General features: G+C 39.4%; 2 protein-coding genes across 2 annotated transcripts; both read right to left on the bottom strand.

Annotated features, from left to right (window-relative positions):
- Positions 1–1,278: 1,278 nt before the first annotated feature.
- tdrd6a (tudor domain containing 6a) lies at positions 1,279–8,883 on the bottom strand. Its single transcript, XM_030772193.1, has 4 exons — positions 3,210–8,883; positions 2,769–2,893; positions 2,402–2,482; positions 1,279–1,341 (listed from the first exon to the last, which is right to left on the bottom strand). The coding sequence occupies exons 1-4, from the start codon at positions 8,881–8,883 to the stop codon at positions 1,279–1,281; spliced, it is 5,943 nt and encodes a 1,980-aa protein (XP_030628053.1).
- Positions 8,884–15,966: 7,083 nt separating this feature from the next.
- Positions 15,967–18,274, bottom strand: sf3b6 (splicing factor 3b, subunit 6). Its single transcript, XM_030771689.1, has 4 exons — positions 18,161–18,274; positions 17,469–17,587; positions 16,765–16,903; positions 15,967–16,423 (listed from the first exon to the last, which is right to left on the bottom strand). The coding sequence occupies exons 1-4, from the start codon at positions 18,188–18,190 to the stop codon at positions 16,334–16,336; spliced, it is 378 nt and encodes a 125-aa protein (XP_030627549.1). The 5' UTR covers positions 18,191–18,274; the 3' UTR covers positions 15,967–16,333.
- Positions 18,275–20,811: the final 2,537 nt, after the last annotated feature.

Here is a 20,811-nt window from a genome sequence, read left to right as displayed (position 1 = left end):
GCTTTTAACTGACATGCACCTACTGATGGGCCACTTCACTGTCATGGAAGTAGTCATCTAATAGCCATGAGGATGTTGTTTCATTTATTGGGCAGGGCTACTCCACTGCTTTTAGTAGACAAACGAAACAATTACTGTCATTTCTAAGCATGAGGGGTATATTATTTGAATTGACAAAAGCTTATTTACAAATAACAAAAGAATCACTGGATCTCAGAGTGTTCCCTCAGAACTGAAATGACTTTTCTGAGGATCATGCTCAGCTGACCTTCTTAAAGCTGGCTTTGTGATTATTCAGGCGTTAATTTCTTTTCACTGCATGTCCCTTCTGCCTCGGACTGTGAAATGTGCATCTCGCTCACAAATATGATATCATCTGATGAGTCCTCAACTTTCAAGCACAGATGAGTCACCAGGGGCATATCATCTACAATATGAAATGGTAGCAGCTGGTTTGAAGAACATCAATCAAATCATGAAACATCCCTGCTACACACATGATTCTTGTATTAATGTCCCACTAAACATTAAAGGTGAAGAAGTCAGGTTTTTTTTGTTCCTTAAGCCAATAAGTACACTCAGAATACATTCCTGCTCACGTAATCTGTAACTTACCCAAAGGTAACTCTGCAGGAGGAGCGCCTTCCGGTTGCTCTGTTGCCCTGTGAAGCTGGAAAAAAAAAAACCATTAGTTTTAACATTATTTAAGTTTATGGACTCATTTCATACAGATTTAAAATGATGTGATACCATGTCCTCTATGGTCCCGTCCGCCTCTGCTTCAGTTTTATGTAACCGATCAATCAACTCATCCTGATCTGCAGAGTCAACGACATGAAAACGAGTTCCTTTAGTTGGCTCAGCACTGGTAAAACACTGCAACTCATCTTCCTCACCACATAAGGAATGTTTCTTACCTTTTAACTCATCAGGTGATACACTCAGGTCAGACACTGCTTTAACATCCTGGGTCAAAGACATTTAGAAGTACTTTGAACAATGGGTCATTAACCAACAAAAAGTAGATGTATAATTCTAAATAAAAAAAAAAAGTACCTTCTGTTGCTCTGGAGAAACATGTAAGAAATCTATGGGTAAATCTGTACTCTCATCAGTTTCTTCTCTCAGATCTACAAATCAGCATTTCACAGATTAAATAAAAAAAAAAATGGTTTCATGTTACACCATGGTAAACAAATATGCACAACATCAGCCTGAGGCCATGATCTGTGTTTAAAGGATTTTGTCTGAAATTATTATTCAGTGAACTATACAGGATCATTCACCTTTTGGCTCCTCAGGTCGACCGTCTGCATCAGCATCTGTCTCGTCGTTTTTAGCCTTAAATTCGTAAAAGAACATTATGATCAATGTGTGGAGGTTCAAATACTGACCAAAAATAGAAATAGGAAAATATATTCAGAATCTTGAGATTAACTGTCTTGCCTTTTCGTTGGTGGCAGCATCTTGGAGATCCACTTGATCACCTGCCCTGGTATCCATCTCTGAGCTAGGATCTATTAACAATAATAGGCAGAATACCCATGCACTTTCCCATGATTTTGACATAAGAGCTGATAATTCCAAGTGATCTAACAGAAACCTTTTTTTTTTTTTTGACAAAGGACACAATACAAAAAAGATGGTTTAACAGTGGTACAAAAACTATACTACACACTCACACACATGAAAAACTGACTCCTTCAAATCCTACATAACAGTGTTCCAGTCACTTACCACACTCTTGAGACTCTTTAACATCAACATAATTTTTTTTTATTCATAAATAAATTCAGGAATACTTGTGCATTTTATTAAATGTGGTTTACCTTGATCCACTTTACCTATTTCCAAGCAAACACAGCATATAAAAAAGTAATTTAGAGATAACATGCCAAAGACTTTTAATGTTGTGAAGTTATACTGCCTATACTATACTGTCTTTAAAGGACATAATCATAAAACCACGAGTTCTGCTTGTGGCATATTTTACAGTTATGATACAGCAAGATCACATTCTGCAGTGCTCTTAAGTAACTGATAAAAACGACAGATTAAAAATTCTAGTTACTCAATTATTTTATGGCTTTGACTATCAGCTAGTTAATCCGGGACCCTTACTCCAGTTATACCAACAATGTAAATCCTCTAAAAAATGAATTTTAGTTGACAACATACCAGTTGAAGCACCTCTCTCAAGACATTGAATCTGAAAATGCAAATGAAATGATTCAATGGATAAACTGACACAAATCTTGTTTGTTTCAGAAAGGAAGAATGAACGAAACTAACGAAAAAGAAAGACCAAAACCAAACAACAAATCAAAGAATAAGCAAAGACACAACAGAATGAAGGACGGAAGAACAACCAAAAAAACTTCTTTTTTTTTTAATTCAGCACCTGTGATGGTTCCTCTGAGATAATTTCAAAGATGCTGAAGGGGTCAACTACCATCTCAGAGTCATGCTCCAAGAGAAGCACCTAAAGGTCAATCAATAAAAAGATGAATAAATGATATTAGATAAATATGTACTCAGTTCCTTTATTTAATACCTCCACTAAAACAATGATTAAAGCTACACTAAAGTCATAAAAGTCACTAAGATCGCATATTTAAAACTAATCAGGGATTCTTTTAGGCACGAAACAAAATGATTCTCTCAGGATTTACAAAAGTCAGCACCACTCATGCCGCCATTCAAATTTAAAATGAAAAGAAAGAACAAAAAAGGTATTGTATGTAAATAACATGGAGACATAGATTTACCAAGACAGAATCCAAGGAGATCTTTAAAATCCTTGCTCGGCACCAATTTTTGTTTGCATGGGACCAGACAACACATTCGGAGCCAACAGGGTACATCTTTGTCGCCCTCCTCAGGTTGCCATGGTCTTCATCAGTAAACCAAAACACACAAAAGTGAGGCACTGGGATTTCACTGAATGAAAGTTCTACCAAAAAAGCATGGAGTATATCCTTTTCACATAATGAAAACAGACATGAATTGCTCACTCACTTACTGCTAAATAAGTAACATTAGCTGGACTTAAAACATATAGCTGTTCAAACTTAGAGCCCCATAGACAAGTTTCGTAAACAGAGGTCATTTTGATCACATCCAATGGCATTGGATTTGCTTTGCATCCACTAAATGTGTCTAATCAAAACACAAACAACACTGCTCCCAAACTAGCTGTCACCACCTACCAGACTTGATGACCTCTGGGTTATCATCAATTCCTTTTTCTTCACCAAGAGCTTGCTCTGACTCCACACTCTCTACTGGTAGTGCACCTCCGAAAACATCTTCATAGAGGTCACTGTGAGACTGATCTTGTGAACTCTGCTCCAGTTTTTCATCAATGTATAATGCAGAATCAGAGTCATTCAGTAGGGCATCAATGCTCACGAAAGGCGGGCTGACACCTGATTCATCAGAACACTCAGGTGACAATGGCTGGGAGGAGACAGGCTGAACCAAACATACCACATCACTAAGCAGATGTAGTAGGCTCTCTGATGGACATTCTGTAATTTCAGAAAGTGACTGACCTTTGGTAGCAGAGATATTGGAAGTAGTACCAAAATCTGAGTCTTCAATTGTGTTCGTGTTCTTTTCAGGCTCTCCTCTCTCCACATATACTTCAAAGCCATCTAGATCTGTTTTAACTGGCAAAGACTCATCTCCCTCCACCTCAGTCTCTTTTATTTCCATTTCAGACCTAAATTCTCCATCGTTCCTTTGACCACATACAAGATTATGTTCTACAGCTGAGCTCTCGACTTCACCTGTAGCCTTAACTGTGATGACCTGTTCACTGAGGACCTCTGTGTTGGCATCTAAATAGTCTAGTTCTGAGGGCTGTGCTTCGGAAATCTGAGAGCTGAACTCATGATCCATGGATATCTCAATCGACTCTTCAGGACATTTTACATCACTAACCAGGACTGCAGGATCATTGGAAAGATCGCTTGATCCCTCAGTAGGTTCAGAAAATACTCCCTCACTATTGAAACTCTTCCAAAAGTCTTTCATCATGTCACTGACGACGTGCTCATCACATTCCACTTTCACATAATGTGGTATTTCTTTGTCTTCAGTACATCCCAATCTTAAAACAGTGAGCTTCATAAGTCTATCAGTTACAGAGTCTGAGAACCGGTCTGCAGCACCATCAACCCAGGACCCTTCTGAGACGTCAAAACCCTCGAGCTGACATGCAAATGCTTGAGGGGGCACATCAGCTAATTCAGTGGGCAGTTCCCTTACTTCACTGTCATGCACCTCTGATTCATTTCCATAATCAACAAACAAAACAGATAGCATATCACCCTGTTTGGAAATCACCTTTGCTCGATACCACAATTTGTCCTCTGTGAAAAGTGCAATACAGGCATTTCCAAGGGACAATGACTGTCTACTCAAGGGTTTCTGTATTTCAGCAGCTTTTTGAACATCATCAGAAATCTTTTGAAGCTTGTCTGATTCTGCATACTGACACCAAAAATACTGAGGTCCAACTATGGATGAGGCATAAACCTCTAAAGTTTGTCCAGCTGACATCTCCATCTCTCGGTAAAAACTACAAACTGTATCACCAGCAGGCAACTCTTGGACAGCACACAGGCTTTCTGGCTCCATTGTTGTTAATGCACGATTGTCTTCAGAGACTGAATTATGTCCAAGCTCTGCACCACTGGCCTCAAGTTTAACCTCCCACTTAGTGTCAGTCTGTTTGATGAACTGACACTTCAGTGTGGCAGCATTTTCTGCTATTTCATTTTTGAAGATAGACACAGTGTCCTTGTCTTCACCGTTAATTGCATCCACTTCACTTAGAGAGCAGTGAATACTAAACCTGGGAAAACCCAAGAAAGATTTTGCTAGTCCGCAAATTTGTGAACCGGAAACTTCTGCAGTGTTGCCGAAATCAATGAACTCCACATTGACTGTATCACTGTTAGTCCTTTCTCTGACCACTGCGCGATACCAGGAGTTATCTTCAGGGAATATGGCACTAAGTAAGTCACCCTCACAAAAGTTACTGAGATCAATGTGCTCGGAACCTAACTGGGTTTGGTTCAATTTTTCAACTAGGGAGTAGATTTCATCTTCATCTGTTGCCAACTGGACAAAGAAACTCCAAGGACTATTGCAATGAGAGACAAAGATGTCAGCTTCCATTCCAGGTTTTAAGATTTTTAATGGAAGGTCTCCCAGTCTAGAATGAGTTTGCATATTGTCTGTACCAACTATAGAGTTCTCCTGCTCAGGTACATGTGAACACATTCTCTGAGTCTGAGCATGCTCCGACTCATCCTGTGATGAAACTTGCCTCTGGTCATTGCTGCGTTTCTTTGTGGTCTTGAACGGCTCTGATGCACTCCGTTTTCCCTTGTATCCCTGGCTCCATTGTTGTCCAGACAAATTCTCTCTCCTATGTCTAAGAGTAGGGTTTTCATGTCTAGGCTGAACTTCCACATGTGGTGCCCTTTCAGCCTTCACATCTGCTGATTTCTTACTCCTGAAATCCTTTCCCTTGGATGTGACCTCCTCTCTCTCAATCTCAATACGAAATCTCTCTCGGATCTTTGCATTCACTTGACTTTTTCCATCATAAAGCTCAACTATCAGTTTACCACTGGGGTCTTTGGCCACTACCAACGCTTTAAGGGAGCGGTCAATCACGTAGTCCTCAAACCAGCTGTTTACTTCACTTTGTACATCCTCTGGAATGTCAGAGAGTCCACATTCAACAGCCTGAACAGGCATTGACATTATCTCACCTGCTTCAATGGGAACTGGCAGCAAGTCTGACCTTTCGATTTCCAGCATGTCTCCGTAATCCACAAAGTTTACTACAATAGACGGCTTAGTTGACTTAATCTGTCCTCTGTACCACTGGTCATCTGTGTACTTTGCAAAGCAAACTGTTCCAAAAGTTTGGGGACACTCAATGAACTTCAGTTGACGACAGAGGTAGTTAACCTTGTCTGAGAGCCTCTTTATGTCTTTGGAATTTCTTCTAAGATGACAATAGAATTGATTGACACTTCTCACACAGGTAATGCTGACCTCCTCCTCTGATCCAGTTTTGATATTGTGTGTGGAGTAGTAGTATGTGTCCAAGCGGAAAGGTGGAAGAGGGGCTTTCTTAGGGGGAGCACGGTTGGCCAACCCTCTCTGGACAAGAAGACTACAGATACTTTGGAAAGGGGTTTCCAGATCCACTACATTGAAAACCACTTTGTGGGCATCGTACATGACTGCATAAATGGTGCATTTCAAAACAACATTCATTGAAGCTGCTACGTCCACAAACTCCTGGAACTGTGCTGTGGCATCAGCACTCCAATCTAGAGTAGAGGCTGGATGGATAAGATTATACAGGCTGCATCGAAATGCTTGACCCTTCAACTTCAGAAATGCCGGATTTATGCTGCGAATCTCTTGCACAGCAACTCTCTTGGTCTGTCCATAGTCCACAAAGAGCACATCGACTTCGGGAGTTGGGTGCTTTTGGATGATCAAAGCTCGGTACCACAATCCATTCTCTGGATGGCGGGCAACACATGCTGCTTCCAAAGGATGCTGAAATTCACTGTTAGCATAATAATTTTGGATGTCTTGCATTAGGAGCTTCAGACAGCCAGCATTATTTGCCATTTGGCACCAGAAGTCATTTGGACTTTCGATGTAAGACACAATGACCTCCAATGAACTTCCAATTGGAAACAGGTACTCCTTGAATGAGGATTTGCTCTCTGTTGCAGTAGGATTATGAGCAGGGGATTGGAGAGGCCAAGTATTTGTTTCGCAAACATCAGGTCTCAATTGTGGGTCTTGCTCTGTAAACACTATCTGTGGTCTAGAAGCTGTACTATCCACAGGTTTTCTTAACTTTTCAGCATATGCAAAACCAGCACTGCATAGCAACTTGCTCAGATCTTTCTCTCCATCTAGAGCTGGATCACTTAACCGGACAACATACGTGTCCTGAGACTTGTCACACACATGCAAATTAAGGACTCGGTCAGCAACTGTTTTTGAAAATAATAATGTTGCCCTCTGACTCCAACGATCACCTTTTGGTCTAATGTCTGACAGTGTACACTTTAATGCAAGAGCCGGTAATTTTTGATACAAGGTGGGCAACACTCGAAGGCTAAAGCAATCAACAATCTCTGAGTTTCCATAGTCAAAAAAGTATACCTTTGCCTTCTCGTCCAAAACCTCATGGATAACAGCTCTATAGAAAGCATCATCCTGTGATTTAGCCGCACATAAGAGACCAGGCACTGGATCCCTGATTACTCCCTCAGCACTGTCCAGATCACTATATAGCTCTGCTAGGTCAGTCATTAGTTGATCAAACTCTGCAGTGAAACGCTGTGTTTGAACCCAGAATTTAGATGGACTTTCAACATGATGCACAACTGCTAGGTGGGATGAGTTCAGTGGTATGCTATCTATGGAAAATGGTTCCTGTTCATCAAAATGCCCTGAAGACAGTGGATTTGTGCATTTTGCATCAGCCTTCAAGTTCTGACACTTCTGAGGTGCAACGTGCTTGCAAAGTAAATAGTCTCCCTGGGAATCATCTGACTTCACTAAAGACTTCTGCCTCAGACTGAATAGATTATTGATGTTTGTATTTCCATCCCCGTACAATGTGACATAGTGGACTCCTTCTGAAAGGCTTTGATACTCAAATTTGGCAATTACAGTCCTGTTGAGAAGCAAGGACTTCAGATAATCAATCTGCGATCTTGTCCATCCAACACCTCTGTCAGTCACTCCATGTAGGGAGCACACATAAGTCACAACTGGCATTCTGAAGAATTCAGAAGCTAAAGGTCTGACATTTTCCACTTGGACTGACTGCTTCCTCCCATAGTCCACATGCAGCACCTCCACTACACTGCTGGATGACATGACCTGCTTTATCACAGACCGATACCACTTGCCATCACTTCCTCTTGCGGCACATGGGGAACCCAAAACCTCTGGTTTCAAATAACTCTTTCCAAGTCTTCCTTCATAATGGAAAGTAATCTGATCAGTTAGTTTCTTAAGCTCTTGAGAAAAAACTTTCAACTGACAGAAGATCCGGAATGGATTTGTAACCTCTGTGACAATGACTGTTTCCACAGTTTCATTGTGTAACTCTGGATACATGTAGCACTGATGTTTCTCGATTTGTTCAGTAACCTCTGCTGGTTCGCTCCTCAAGGATGAAATCTTTTCACCCTCCACTGATTCAGTTTGGGACTGCAATGATCTTGTAACAAACTCCTTGAACCTTTCAACAGACAATGTCCTTGCAAGTCCCATTTCATACAACTGCCTGGACAGGCCAGGTATGTCAAGCAGGAATGTTCGATGTGGTACCAAAACATCTTGAACAAATGCTTTCACTGTTCTACCACAAATGGTCTTCAAGAATTCAAAGGCCATCGGTGACCATTTGTTCTCTGGTGAGAGAGGCAAGACATTGGCAAGAACACAGAACTCAACCTCTGGAGGTAGATGGAAGTAGTCACTCTGACCCCATGCCAGTGTGTTGGTAGTAGCACGCAAGGTTCTGCCTTCATCAATGAGAAACACACTGTAAAGCGAACCATTTCTTGATACTATCCGTGCCCTATACCAAGTTTCATAAATCCGCACAAGACACAAGTCACCCGGATTTCCCTCCGAACCATGAAATGCATCTTTGGGGAACTGTATCTCCTTTCTCATTCGCTGATATGCAAGCTTCTGATCTTGATCAAAATTGCCCCAAAACTCCACCAGTATGCAGAGAGGGTTCAAATGTATTCTGGTTATATGTACAGACACATCTGAACCAGGCGATGGAAGACCAGGGATGGAACACATTGTGATTTATCCAGGAATGCTCTTCCATCAATTCCAAAGATCCTGAATATTTTGATCGTTGAGTATCTGAAACAGAGAAAAACCATTATTCTCATTGCAGACACCAATGTTCATTCCAGTCTACAGTACACATAGAAATTAGGGTGTTTCATTTTATCAATAACATCTGCACTCAGTTTAAGCAAGTTTTGTTTTGCAATACGGATTAAATGCATATTTTTTCCTCTAAGCATTATTGCAAAGGATAAAGGCATAAATATGCCCATTTAATCTCTATGTATCAGCAATAGCAGTTTCTGCTTAATTTCTCTGGTAGGCAATAAGGCAATCATAGATATGACCACAAGTAACAATTTACTTATCTTTGGATATCTAAATGGATACTCAATACATAAAAATATTTCCGCTGAGCTGTCAGAGTTGTTCCACCTCAACTTCACTCCACTATTAAAAACAATAGAAAATGACTTAAACCTTTGGACAAACTTAGGCTAACTCTCTAATGGGTAGAACAGCAACTGTAAAAATGACCATACTACCTAAAACGAACTACCTCTTCAAAATGACCCCAACTCACCCCCGTACTAACTGGTTTAATTCACTCAACACCACAACAACTAAATTCTACTGGAAAAACACACAACCCCAGATTAAACTTTACAGAAACACAAATCTCAAGGAGGACTGGAAGTACCAAACGTCTACTATATCTCAAACTGGATTCATCCCAACCAACAGAACAACCCATGGATTGAAATAGAACAGTCAGAATGCAATGAAATTCCAGTCTCCGTCTTGCCATTCCTTAGCACTTCCATAAAACACCATGATTGCTTCAGAAATACCGTAATCTCAACAACCCTGACAGCTTGGGGGGAAATTCATAAAATCTTTAAATTCACGATGTCACCATGCAAATACATTCCAATATGGCACAACTCTGACTTTTTACTCAACAAATCACCACTCTACTTCACCGCTTGGAAACAAAGAGGTATCACACAGCTTCAACAAATCTTTCAGAATAACACTCATTATTTTCCAGGATCTGGTGCAAAAGTACAACATCAAAAAAGAACAATACTTTCAGTACTTCCAATCAAAATCCATTCTAAAATCCAAAATTAAAATAATTAACAACCTACATGCACCCCCACTAGTGGAAGAGATGGAAAAAAAAATAATACAAGAAAACTGTCTCCAAATTACACAAACTAACATCATCCACAGAGCTACCAATATCCCTTCCCATCCAAGACTGGGAAAAAGACCCATCACTTTCTACCAATGCAGACCTCTGAACTCAAGTCTGTAGAAACGCTTTCACAATGACTAACAACACTTACCTTCAACTAATACAATATAAAGTAATCCACAGAACACATATCAGCCAGCACAAGATGTATAAGCTAAGATGGGATTCCTAGATTCAGACTTTTGGAGACAAGTTACTGACAGACTAACCCTTATTATGAGCTGTAACATGCCACTCTCTCCATCCCTCGGTCTGCTCGGGGACCCCTCTGTGATCAACCCACCAATCCAAAACCACACTCATCACGCTAGCAATCACCAAGAAAACTATCCTCTTAAACGGGAAAACAAGAAACATATTAAACATTACACAATGGTTAAACCTTCGCATAGATCACACATCCATGGAAAGAACCTCATACTGACACCAAAACTCAATCTGGGCCCCTTTCATAAATTAACTGAATTTGCCTATTGACTACTGTTAGCTACTGTTTGTTATATACGTAAACACGCTTAAAAAAAAAAAAGAGAGAGAGAAGGTACAGTGTGACTCCCATGTTGGAGGGGTGGTGGAAGGTTTAAAAAAATTACTTTTATTTTTAAAAAGGCATGACACAATAACAACAAATTCCATTGGTTATAGCTTTATACTCATGATCTGTAATTCAATGTGCAGGCCTAATTCAACAAAAATGACCAAAAGAAGTGATTCAACTGAAGCAAAATTCAAACATGTACAAAGATGAGAAGCACGGATGTCCAAGCATTGTTATTCTTAAAACTGCACAGAAGAACACTCTGAACCACATGCCGTAGTTGCAAAACATAGGCTAGTAACAGAAGTGGACCCAAAGGTGACACCCATATACTATCATAAAAAGTGGATACAAAAAGACAGAGGGCCAGAGATTAGTAAGCAATGGTCTACTAAAAGGATAGGCACCGAAAGTCGACAGGTGTTGTTCATCTGACCCTTTGAATCCACACCCTAAGCCATGACAAGGGACCGCAATGGACAAGACACTTTGGGTGAAGCAAGCAAGGAGGCTGCTGACACATACTATTTCAACAGACAGGGCCAGTCTTTCGCAACATGCCACACACAAACTCAACTCAGCACTGCACCGAGTAGTCATCTTTGTATTTTTTAAGCGCTTTCGCACCAGAGGAACTTTTCCATAGTTATTAGAACTGTTGGAGAAAGCCCCCCCCTTCTTTGCGTGTCCGCACCGCAGGAACCTCGAATGATTATAGTTCTTAGAATGCCGTTTTGAGGAGCTTTTTAGCTCCTACTTCAGAGTAGGTACTTTTGCAGCGCAATAGGAACCTTGGGTGATGTACGAGTACAGCAATTGGTCCAGACGTAGGTATGTGGTCATTACAACCGCCATTTTTAAAATTCTGTGTAAAATATAAAGTCTTAGAATGTCTTAACGTTTTTGATATTCAGGTCTAAAAATGTCTTAATGTTTGGAATTGTAGGAGGGGAGGCATTAAATTTCATCTGGTGTAGAATGAATGAGTGTGTCTATTTTTTGTTCAGTTTTCATTTTTTTTTTTATTTTACCGGTATTTTATATCCCACAACAATGGTCATTTCCGCAACGTCCAATACCTGTTCGTTTGCACGTTAAAGAAGTAGTGTACACTCTGCTTCCGTAGGTGCTTGTGTGTCTGTTTGTTTGGCATTTTAACCTAGAAGAAGAACATGTTTATCCAGCTTACAATTTGAGGGCTGCGGCGGGGAAAAAGGAAACAACCAAAAACATGACGCTGCGAGCAAGCGTCTGGCACAAGCGCTATGCTAGCACCCGAAAAGTACTATGCTCATCGAGTTGTTCACTGCTACTGCGGTGGTAAATGCAGGGGGACATTTTTTTCCATTGGACTGGGTCTATAGCCATACAGTTTTATTTTCGTTAATGAGAAGGCAGTAATGTTATCTAATGTGCAGTGAATATTTCTGTCATTCAAATTTAGTGAAACTCAGTAACTGTGTATACTGTAGTCTATTTTGTCGACTTCTTTTGCCACAGGAATGGTATTATTTGTTCCTTTTAGAGGTATTTAAAAGGTCTTAAAAGTCATTAAATTTGTACTTAAAAATGTGCAGCTACCCTGGTTAGCCGGGTAAACAACAGCTCTTAGCATGACGTTGCTATACCTCCGTCGGCCAGCTTACGTCACTTCAGCGTTCCTACTGGCGGTGCAAATGCAAACAGAAAAAAAGCCCTAGAACATATGTAGTTCTAGGGGGAGCTTCCCAGGTGGTAGTTCCTCTCGAATAAGATTCAAGAACTGTTTGGTCCAAAAGCACCTTTTGAGTCATATTCACAGAGATGACTGTGCAGGTCAGGGCATGTTAAAAAAAAAAAAAAAAAGAGAAATAAGACAGATGTGTGAAAGTGCACTGAAAACACATATTCCTTTTTTATGTACACCAATTATTTTTTTTTTAGGTTTTTATGTTAGTATTTCTTTGCTATTACACAGTCTACAAATAACTTAAATATACTCAATTGTGCTACCTTTATTTCCAGGCAAAAAAGAGAATTTTAGAAACAAAAATGAAGATTTAAGTATTCAAGTATTTTTTAAGTGCAGAACTAATTTGTGCAGCATTGTTTCAGTGAAGATGGTACAAGCAAGAGACACCTGCTGCTCAATCTCTCAAGTGCCAATCAGACAGGATTAGTATGTGAATCAGCAACTGATTAAAGCTCTGATAAACAGTATGACAGAGGTACATGGAAAGGGCCTACATTTTTCAAAAACTGTTAATGAATTACCCAAGCCAGCAGGCCAACGCATGTTTTTGAAGCAGAGGAAACAAATGACAAATCAGTGTCACTTTCGTAAGCAAAAGACAATATGGCGTGTTCAAATCCTCTTTAAAGTCTTTAATCAGCCAACAAAATAGTTCATGCATTTGCTTTTGTATGGGAAGGCTTCTAACTAGTATAGGCCCCTATAGATCACAATCACACAACATTCTTCCAAAGAGAGGAAGGTTGGTAGAATAATATGTAGAGCAATGTGCACCCACCAATTTTCGACATAAAGGTGTACAAATCCAGTCATCTTCAATACAAGAAGTTCGCGGTGAACAAATGTTTATTTGACCAGGTTTTACTGAGGCAGTTCGCAACTTGATTTACAAACTACAATAACCTAACAATAATTGTGTGTATGGCTAGTGACATTCTAATTGTAGAGTAGATTCCAAACTCTTAAGTATCAATGACCAAATTACAATGCATCCAACTATTAGTGGGAGGACATTTGATACATTGTATTTTGTGGTACTGGAACATGCCAGTACATGTCAAAACAAACATTCTGCTGAACTTAGACAGTACCTGGATGCTCTTTACATTCAAAACAGGGGAGTCATTTTGCATCCCATGACTGTTCCGCTAATTTTGCATATTACACCAGAAGGCATTCTGTTTTAACTTAAAGTGCCCTAAATCAACTAATTCAGCGTCATCATCAATGGTGGTGAAGGTGACAAATGGGATAGTTCTGACTGCCATTTCACACAAACATCACCCAAGCCAGAAAAGCATTGATTTCTTTTACTTGTTAACGGTGTGACCAGACTAGAGTCCTGCATGGACATTAAATATTTGTCTAGACCACACACAAGCCCACACCCAAGAATGACCCAGCCACTGGCATTGAAGCTAGAACTGCACTTCAGCTCAAAAATAAAATTTGTGTACAGTGCTCTCTCACTGAACAAGGGTTGGGCTACAGAACTGTAGAAAGAACAGCAAACATTATATTTTTCACCTTCGCCACACCACAAGTTTACCAACAAACACGTACATTTACCAACTTAACTTCCTAAATACTAGGTTAACTGTTCAACTGACCCCATGATAGGTTACAGGTGACAGCACGGGGGGGGGCGGGGGGGGTACGCCACCCATTATTTCAGTTGTGAAAATGGAAGGAATTTACAACATTCAACATTTCTTCATATGGAACAGTACTACTCCTCAAACACAACCATGAAAATCACACTACTTTAAACGGTATGGTTAAAGTTTCCAAGTAAAATACAGTTGCTGTTAAATGCTGTAATTTCTGCGAAAAATGTGACAACAAAGCACTTTTACGAATCTGATATACATGAGCAGTAAGGAGAAGGCAGTACGGTACCGTAGTGAGTTTTCGGTTTTTGCTGTACACTATCCCATCACTAATTCCATCAGAGTAGAATGAGAGGCTACGCAACTAATTGGCAATTAGTTTCGTTCGCCCGCGTTGTGCATTAAGCACTTACAGCACCAAGATGGACTTGGTTCTCAGAGTTCATTTAATGGTATTAAAATTTATTAGCTATTAGAATTATAATTAATCTTTAAAATTTGTAATGGTACTTTCATTGGTCAAAATTGTATGCGATGTATGCTAGCACTCCAAATGTAGTATTGATTAGCGAGTGAGCAGGTAGCACATGGTTCGACCTCAGGGGCATACTTTCCAACTTTGTTAAAGACAAACAAACAGTGAGTGTAAAACGCACGTCTTCTGTAAATTGAGTATATACGTTACGTTTTGTTGACACACTTCTGAAAATTTAAAAATCCAACAACGAAACTGACCATACGCTGTGTTACCTTAGCTCATTTCTATCTGGCTAATAACGGCCTGATGGCGCTTCAAGTTAGCCAACGAGCAATCAAAAACGTGTCCTGAGTCAGCTAATCAAATAATTAGATGTTTGATTATATTTCTCTGTTTAAGACCTAGACTTTTCAAAACATGTTACTATGCTGATTCTTCAAGAACTACTTAAAAAAAATACCTTTACATGCTTCTTAGCTCTTCAAGGGAAATGTCCAGTCGATCTCACTCGCGACTGATGATGTACGCACAAACCGCCATCTCTCATCACTTCAGTTACTTATTTTGTCTGATACCCTAAATGTGAGAGGGCGTTTCGTTACGTGCACGTGTTTTACAGCGGACGTATCAGTCCTCTCCTCGTATTTTTATTTTAAATATAGCTTTGTTGATGTGTTGTTTGTATCACTCCTCAACGAGGACAATTCCTTGGCATTTCACTGCCAGATGCACCCCTCACGTAAGACGGTTCATATCGCAGACCATTTAGCCGCTTCCATTTCAATCCCCCACTACTGGACACTACTTCGGTCAAGACCAAGATAGACATGCGAGTTACTTTGCCAAGACAGTACGGGACCCACGAAGAGGAGAGGGCCATTGCGTCAAACCAAACTGATTTTATTAAGCAACCAAACTCATCCTGTACTCTGTAAATAACACTGGAAAAATCTGTTGTCAAAGTGCAAGAGGAAAAAATGATTATTTAGATTAATAAGTAATCAAGTACTGTATATAAATTCACGTATATTTTTGGACTGTTTACAGCTTATATGACAGCCATCTTCATGAATTATTACTTGCGACGTTTTCCACAGAGAGGTTTTCTGCTTGATGGTGGAATCCTGTTGTTTCTCTTCTACTAAATTTGAATGCTTATTAGTTGCTCTGGATAAGAGTGTCTCCTAAATGAGCAAAATCATGCAACTGTAAACACTTTAAAATATCAAAAACAATAAACAAATAAAAAAACTCACATGTGGAAAGACTTCCTTCTAACGATATATGTCATAGGAAATCATTAAATGTTATGATCAGTTACATGTACTGATATACCTACATGAAATATGCCATCAAACTAAAACATCTGAAGATTTCACTGAAAAAACAGATGTGAGGACGCAGTTTTGTGGGATAAGCGGTTTATAGCAAAGGGAAGTTGGGCAATTTCAGGGTCTTAGCCAAAAGTTACAGCAATCTAAGCTTCTATTAGCACCATTACTGACATAAAAAAAAAATCCTTGGTCCATCAAATGTGTCTATAAATGTGAAGTATAGAATGGAACCCACTGCTTTTCATGACAAATTCTAACAAACAAAAATCACAAGCCACACATATTAAAAAAGAGAGTCAATGATTTAATAAAAATAAAGAGCATTAACTGAGAATCAAATCATCTGCAACCTGACAGCAAAATCGAACTGAAAAACATACACGGTCTGGTATGAGCAACATTCAGAATTTAGAACAATTATATGGAAGGAAATAAGTTATGGCAAACTTCAACTGTTGTCTGTTAAAGAAAGAGGAAATATATATACAACAACAATTCATGTTCTACTTTGGGGGGTCTGTGTTTATGCCATATTTCTCCTTCAGCAATTTCAGCTGTTCCTCCTTTTTCTTTGTGTCCATTTTCTGGAAAGCCTGGAAAACAAAGAGGAAACATGCATGACCTGTAATGGCACTGTATCACATAATTCCAACTCCACTGATTAAATGGATTGGAAATAAAAGGGAGCATTACAGCCTATTCAAATACCAAAGACCAATAAGACAAGCATAAGTTGCACTCGTATTTAGTCAGAACATCTATGAGTTAGCCTGTTCACATTTTTAACTGAAATGTAACTGAAATTCAGTTCATCAGTTTAATGCATTACTGGTTCCTGTCAACTTCACTGTGAAAACACGACAGCAAATAGTATTTCCTAGCTGTAATGTAACAAATCAAACTGTTTGTAAGGTTGGCTCTCAATCATACTTACCCTGTTAGCATTATAGTACAAGACAACCAAGTATCTGTTGCAGACATTGAATCCAGACAAGTGGTCACAGGCGTTTTTGGCATCAAATATATCCTCATATACAACATAGGCAGTTCCTCTGGTCTCTGGCGTGTTTCCACTAAGGGGGAAATTAAGACATATTGGCTTCCACACTAAGTGAAGATTGGCAGTATGGTATATTCAGCATGAAGAACAAAAAGTAGTACGTACAGGCCTTGGTTAACAAAATTCTGTTTCAAGGCAAAATGAATAAGGTATTTTTAATACTGCCTCTCCCATCTCTCCTAAGCACACACTATTACAGTCACTAAAAGACAAGTATTTAAATGGATACACTTAATGAGACACATGTGCACTTACACTAAAGAAAGAAAACATTTAAATTTATGGTTTCTGAATTTCTTTATTTTCAGATAGACCTACAATGAAATCCCTGCCAGTCTTTGTAATGAACTGCATGGTTGTCAGTTTAATATATGGTTTAAATGTACCACTACTGAGCATCAGTCATATCCTCTTACACAACTGAAACAGTCTTTTAAACAGTTATTGATACAGCACCCCCTTAACATCAAAGATGTCCTCAGAGATATGCTCTCAGCTCAAATGGAGACATTCTCAATACACTCACTCTACACCACTAATCAAATACGACAACAGAAACGCATTAAACTTTCACTTACACTCGGATTTGACGAATTGGTCCATATTTCCCAAAGATGTCGTACATCTCCTCTGCAGTGATCTTGTATGGCAGGTTCCTAATGTACAATATTCGGTTCACCTCTGGAGGTAACCGGATCTGAAAGAGATTTATGAGCATGCATAAAAACTACAGTTTACAATTTGGTATTTAGCAGACGCTTTTAGCCAAAGCGACTTACAATAAGTGCATCACTTAGTAAGAACCTCCATCAAAGTATGAAAAGAAATTGCACTCAGGGGGTTTAAAAACCCTGAATTAAGAACAGCACTTCGAAAAACAATATATGTACTTCTACAACGTCTCTGACTGACTCATAACAAATTTACACCATCACAATGAGTCGGCAGCCGAACTGATGCTACGACTGTGTGATCCCTGCCAGGGCTATGCCAGGCCATGGCTAGCTGGTGAGACTGAGCTATGAGACTCAGTGAGCACTTGAAACGACTTGGACTATACAGGTATATACTCCAAGTATATAGTATCTCATATACTAAGAATTTTAGGTATTAGTTGTGGAAAATAGGCAGAGCCCGAGCCGCACTTGCAACAATATCATAGCTAACTAACTAGCTAACATTAGCTACACGACTCCAAAGCAAGGGTTAACACGTTGTCTGATTTCTTTAAACTCCAAGACACGACACTTAACGACTAGAAAACGCTTACATTTGCGCGTTTGGCTGCTTGCATCGCCATTTTGCGTCCTTTGAAAGAGGATTACAAGTCAGAAATAAAGAAACTGTACAACGTCGACCCTCGTCAACAATCCTGGACTAAAATGGCTCTGCGTAACAGCTGGCGCAACGCAATGACGTTTTTCCCGTGTGCAGGGTCACTGATTTCCGGCATTGCAAGCAAATAATAAAAGGTGCATATCGCCACCTACTCCACCGGAGTGTGTAGGGTCATGACTCCAATTCATCTTGACAGTAACACTCAAACTAAAACCAAACAAGCGAGTATACTGTCAGACAAACAACGATAAATGAAAAAGACAAAATAAATAAATAAGTGAACAAAGACAAATAATTAATCAAATAAATAATATTCCTCCCTAAATCATACATGCTAATGGTATGAGAGACAACAAATTTCTATTTGCTTACTTTTTTATGCTACCACATGTGCTCTGAAATTTAAGTTAACCAAGGTTGTCGTCTTTTCCATCCATTTATGAAGTGAGATCAAAGCTACCGGTCTTCAACTTCCAGTCTCATAGGAGTCCCAGCCAGGTTTACTTAATAGAATACCATTCAGGTCCACAGGGCTTGTTTCTGTTTGTTTGTATGTTAAGTATGTACGATAACTTTATGTCAGACTGTCTGTTGATGTAGTGCAGAATGCATGATCTGAAAAAGTGGTATATTTTAATTTTATATTTGGGATCTCCACCTAGAGGTAATCCGTGGTAGTTCAGTTAAATGTGTAAAACGGCAGTTTATTACAAGGAACTGCTCAGATTGTTTTGTAATGTGAAGAAAAGAATAAAACAGCATAATTTTTCCAAGTGAGCTTTCCAGGTAAAATTGATGTTGTATTGCATACCAATTGGTGCTCGAGAGCTGACGCAAATACGCATTAACTAGGGCAAACGGATACCCCAGCTTTAGTTTTACACATATATTAACGCCCTGTTGTTGTTTCATTCACTGTAATTCCAGCTTCAGCTACAAAAGCAAATTTGATTTGAATGAATATTCCAGACAGGGTCCAGTGGAGGGACAGTGAGGAGATTACCTTTGCACTTGGTTCTTCATTATCGTTTGTGATAACAAATGATTTGCTCAGTAAAACTGACCCCTTGAGAAAACAGCGCATATAATTTTTATTGTTATTTTAATCCACAACACAAGGAGTAGTGCAGCCATGTCATCTGGGGCACAATGCATGCTACATGTACAAAATAATATCTTACAGTTAAAAGAGTAGCCATTGCTTTTTTTGTTTGGTTTCTGATAACATACTGTATGTACAAACAGCATTGGGCAAACATGTTTACATGAGCGACCAGTTCCAGACCAACAGAGAATAACCTCTTATGGAATATAGACGTGAATTAGGCTTAATTTAGTCTTGATTTTAAGTCTATGACAGACAAGCTTGTCTCCATCTAGCCACCAAGCTACAGTTGTAATACTATGGCCTGATAACTGAGCCTCAAATCATCTCAAGTATGCAGATGGTTCACAGGATAACCAAGTGCTCTGGGAGCGGGCTAAACTCGCCACCCTCAAGCACTGAAACATTCACTCGCAATAATGCAGAGTTGTCGTTCAACAGGCGACACTGAGCCCAATGACCTTCAGTTTGCTCCTCTCTTAGAACAGTGTGACAAAAAGAAATATAATGCATTTGAGGACATTTCTAGAATACAGAAGCCGAAGGACAGATGAGCAAAACTCAAGCGTGTCCATTAATTCGCTTATGATACAGTAATATGGTTATAATTAATAGGAACGACATTTGGCATCTCTACGGGGGCACGAAGCCTTTATTATGCTCATTTCATACAACGTGACACTCAGTACAGAGCTGCCCTTTTCATTACAACCTCAACACAGTAGTGCAGTGTTTTAACTCAACAGTTAACCCCTGGATTCCCAACACTGATATGAACTGTATGGCTTCACAAGAGGAATGACAGACAGGACAAACTCTGTTATAGGTATAAGGTTATAGGTATTACTAACACCGAATAGATCCATGTTTTTTTTAGCAAAGGTTCTTAGAATTCATAGCCAAACTGATTCTCTGTCCAAGTGTGAGGACAGTATGTTTCTCTGTGGTTCCGCTCCTGCCAGTTTGTATTCACACACTGTATTGCATTCAGCACAGGAGTTTGTTTGCCTCAGTCTAAAGTTTCTAACAATGCATTGTACTGATGTCTTATCAACAGACTAACCACATTCAAATGTTCCTCAGTGAAAATGGGCACATGAGACTTTGAGGGGTGGTGGTGGGGGAGGGTGTGGGGTGGGACATGACGATCAATAAAATATAGTTTACTTGTAGCTAAAATAAAACATGCTGTCATAGATACTGAAGTTAAGTAAACACAAATATACACCCCGTACACCAAAACTTTACTAGAGGAACAAAGTGTAAAATAATAGGTTTTCCTATTTCGTCAACCACACATTATTAGATTTCTATTTGCATTTCTTCAGTAAGGCTTTATCTTCATTACTCTCATAGGATGCAAATGAGGAGTGTTTTAAGGCAAACCTAATGGCATGCAAATAAACTACATTTATAGTCACGAACAATACAAGCACATTTGGAGGGAAATGTTGGATGGATAAGAATCAATTAGTTTA

Source organism: Chanos chanos, chromosome 4, assembly GCF_902362185.1.
Source record: "Chanos chanos chromosome 4, fChaCha1.1, whole genome shotgun sequence".
In the NCBI taxonomy this organism is placed as follows: domain Eukaryota; kingdom Metazoa; phylum Chordata; class Actinopteri; order Gonorynchiformes; family Chanidae; genus Chanos; species Chanos chanos.
Note: the sequence above shows the minus strand (reverse complement) of the source record. Positions and strands in the feature narration are given on the sequence as shown.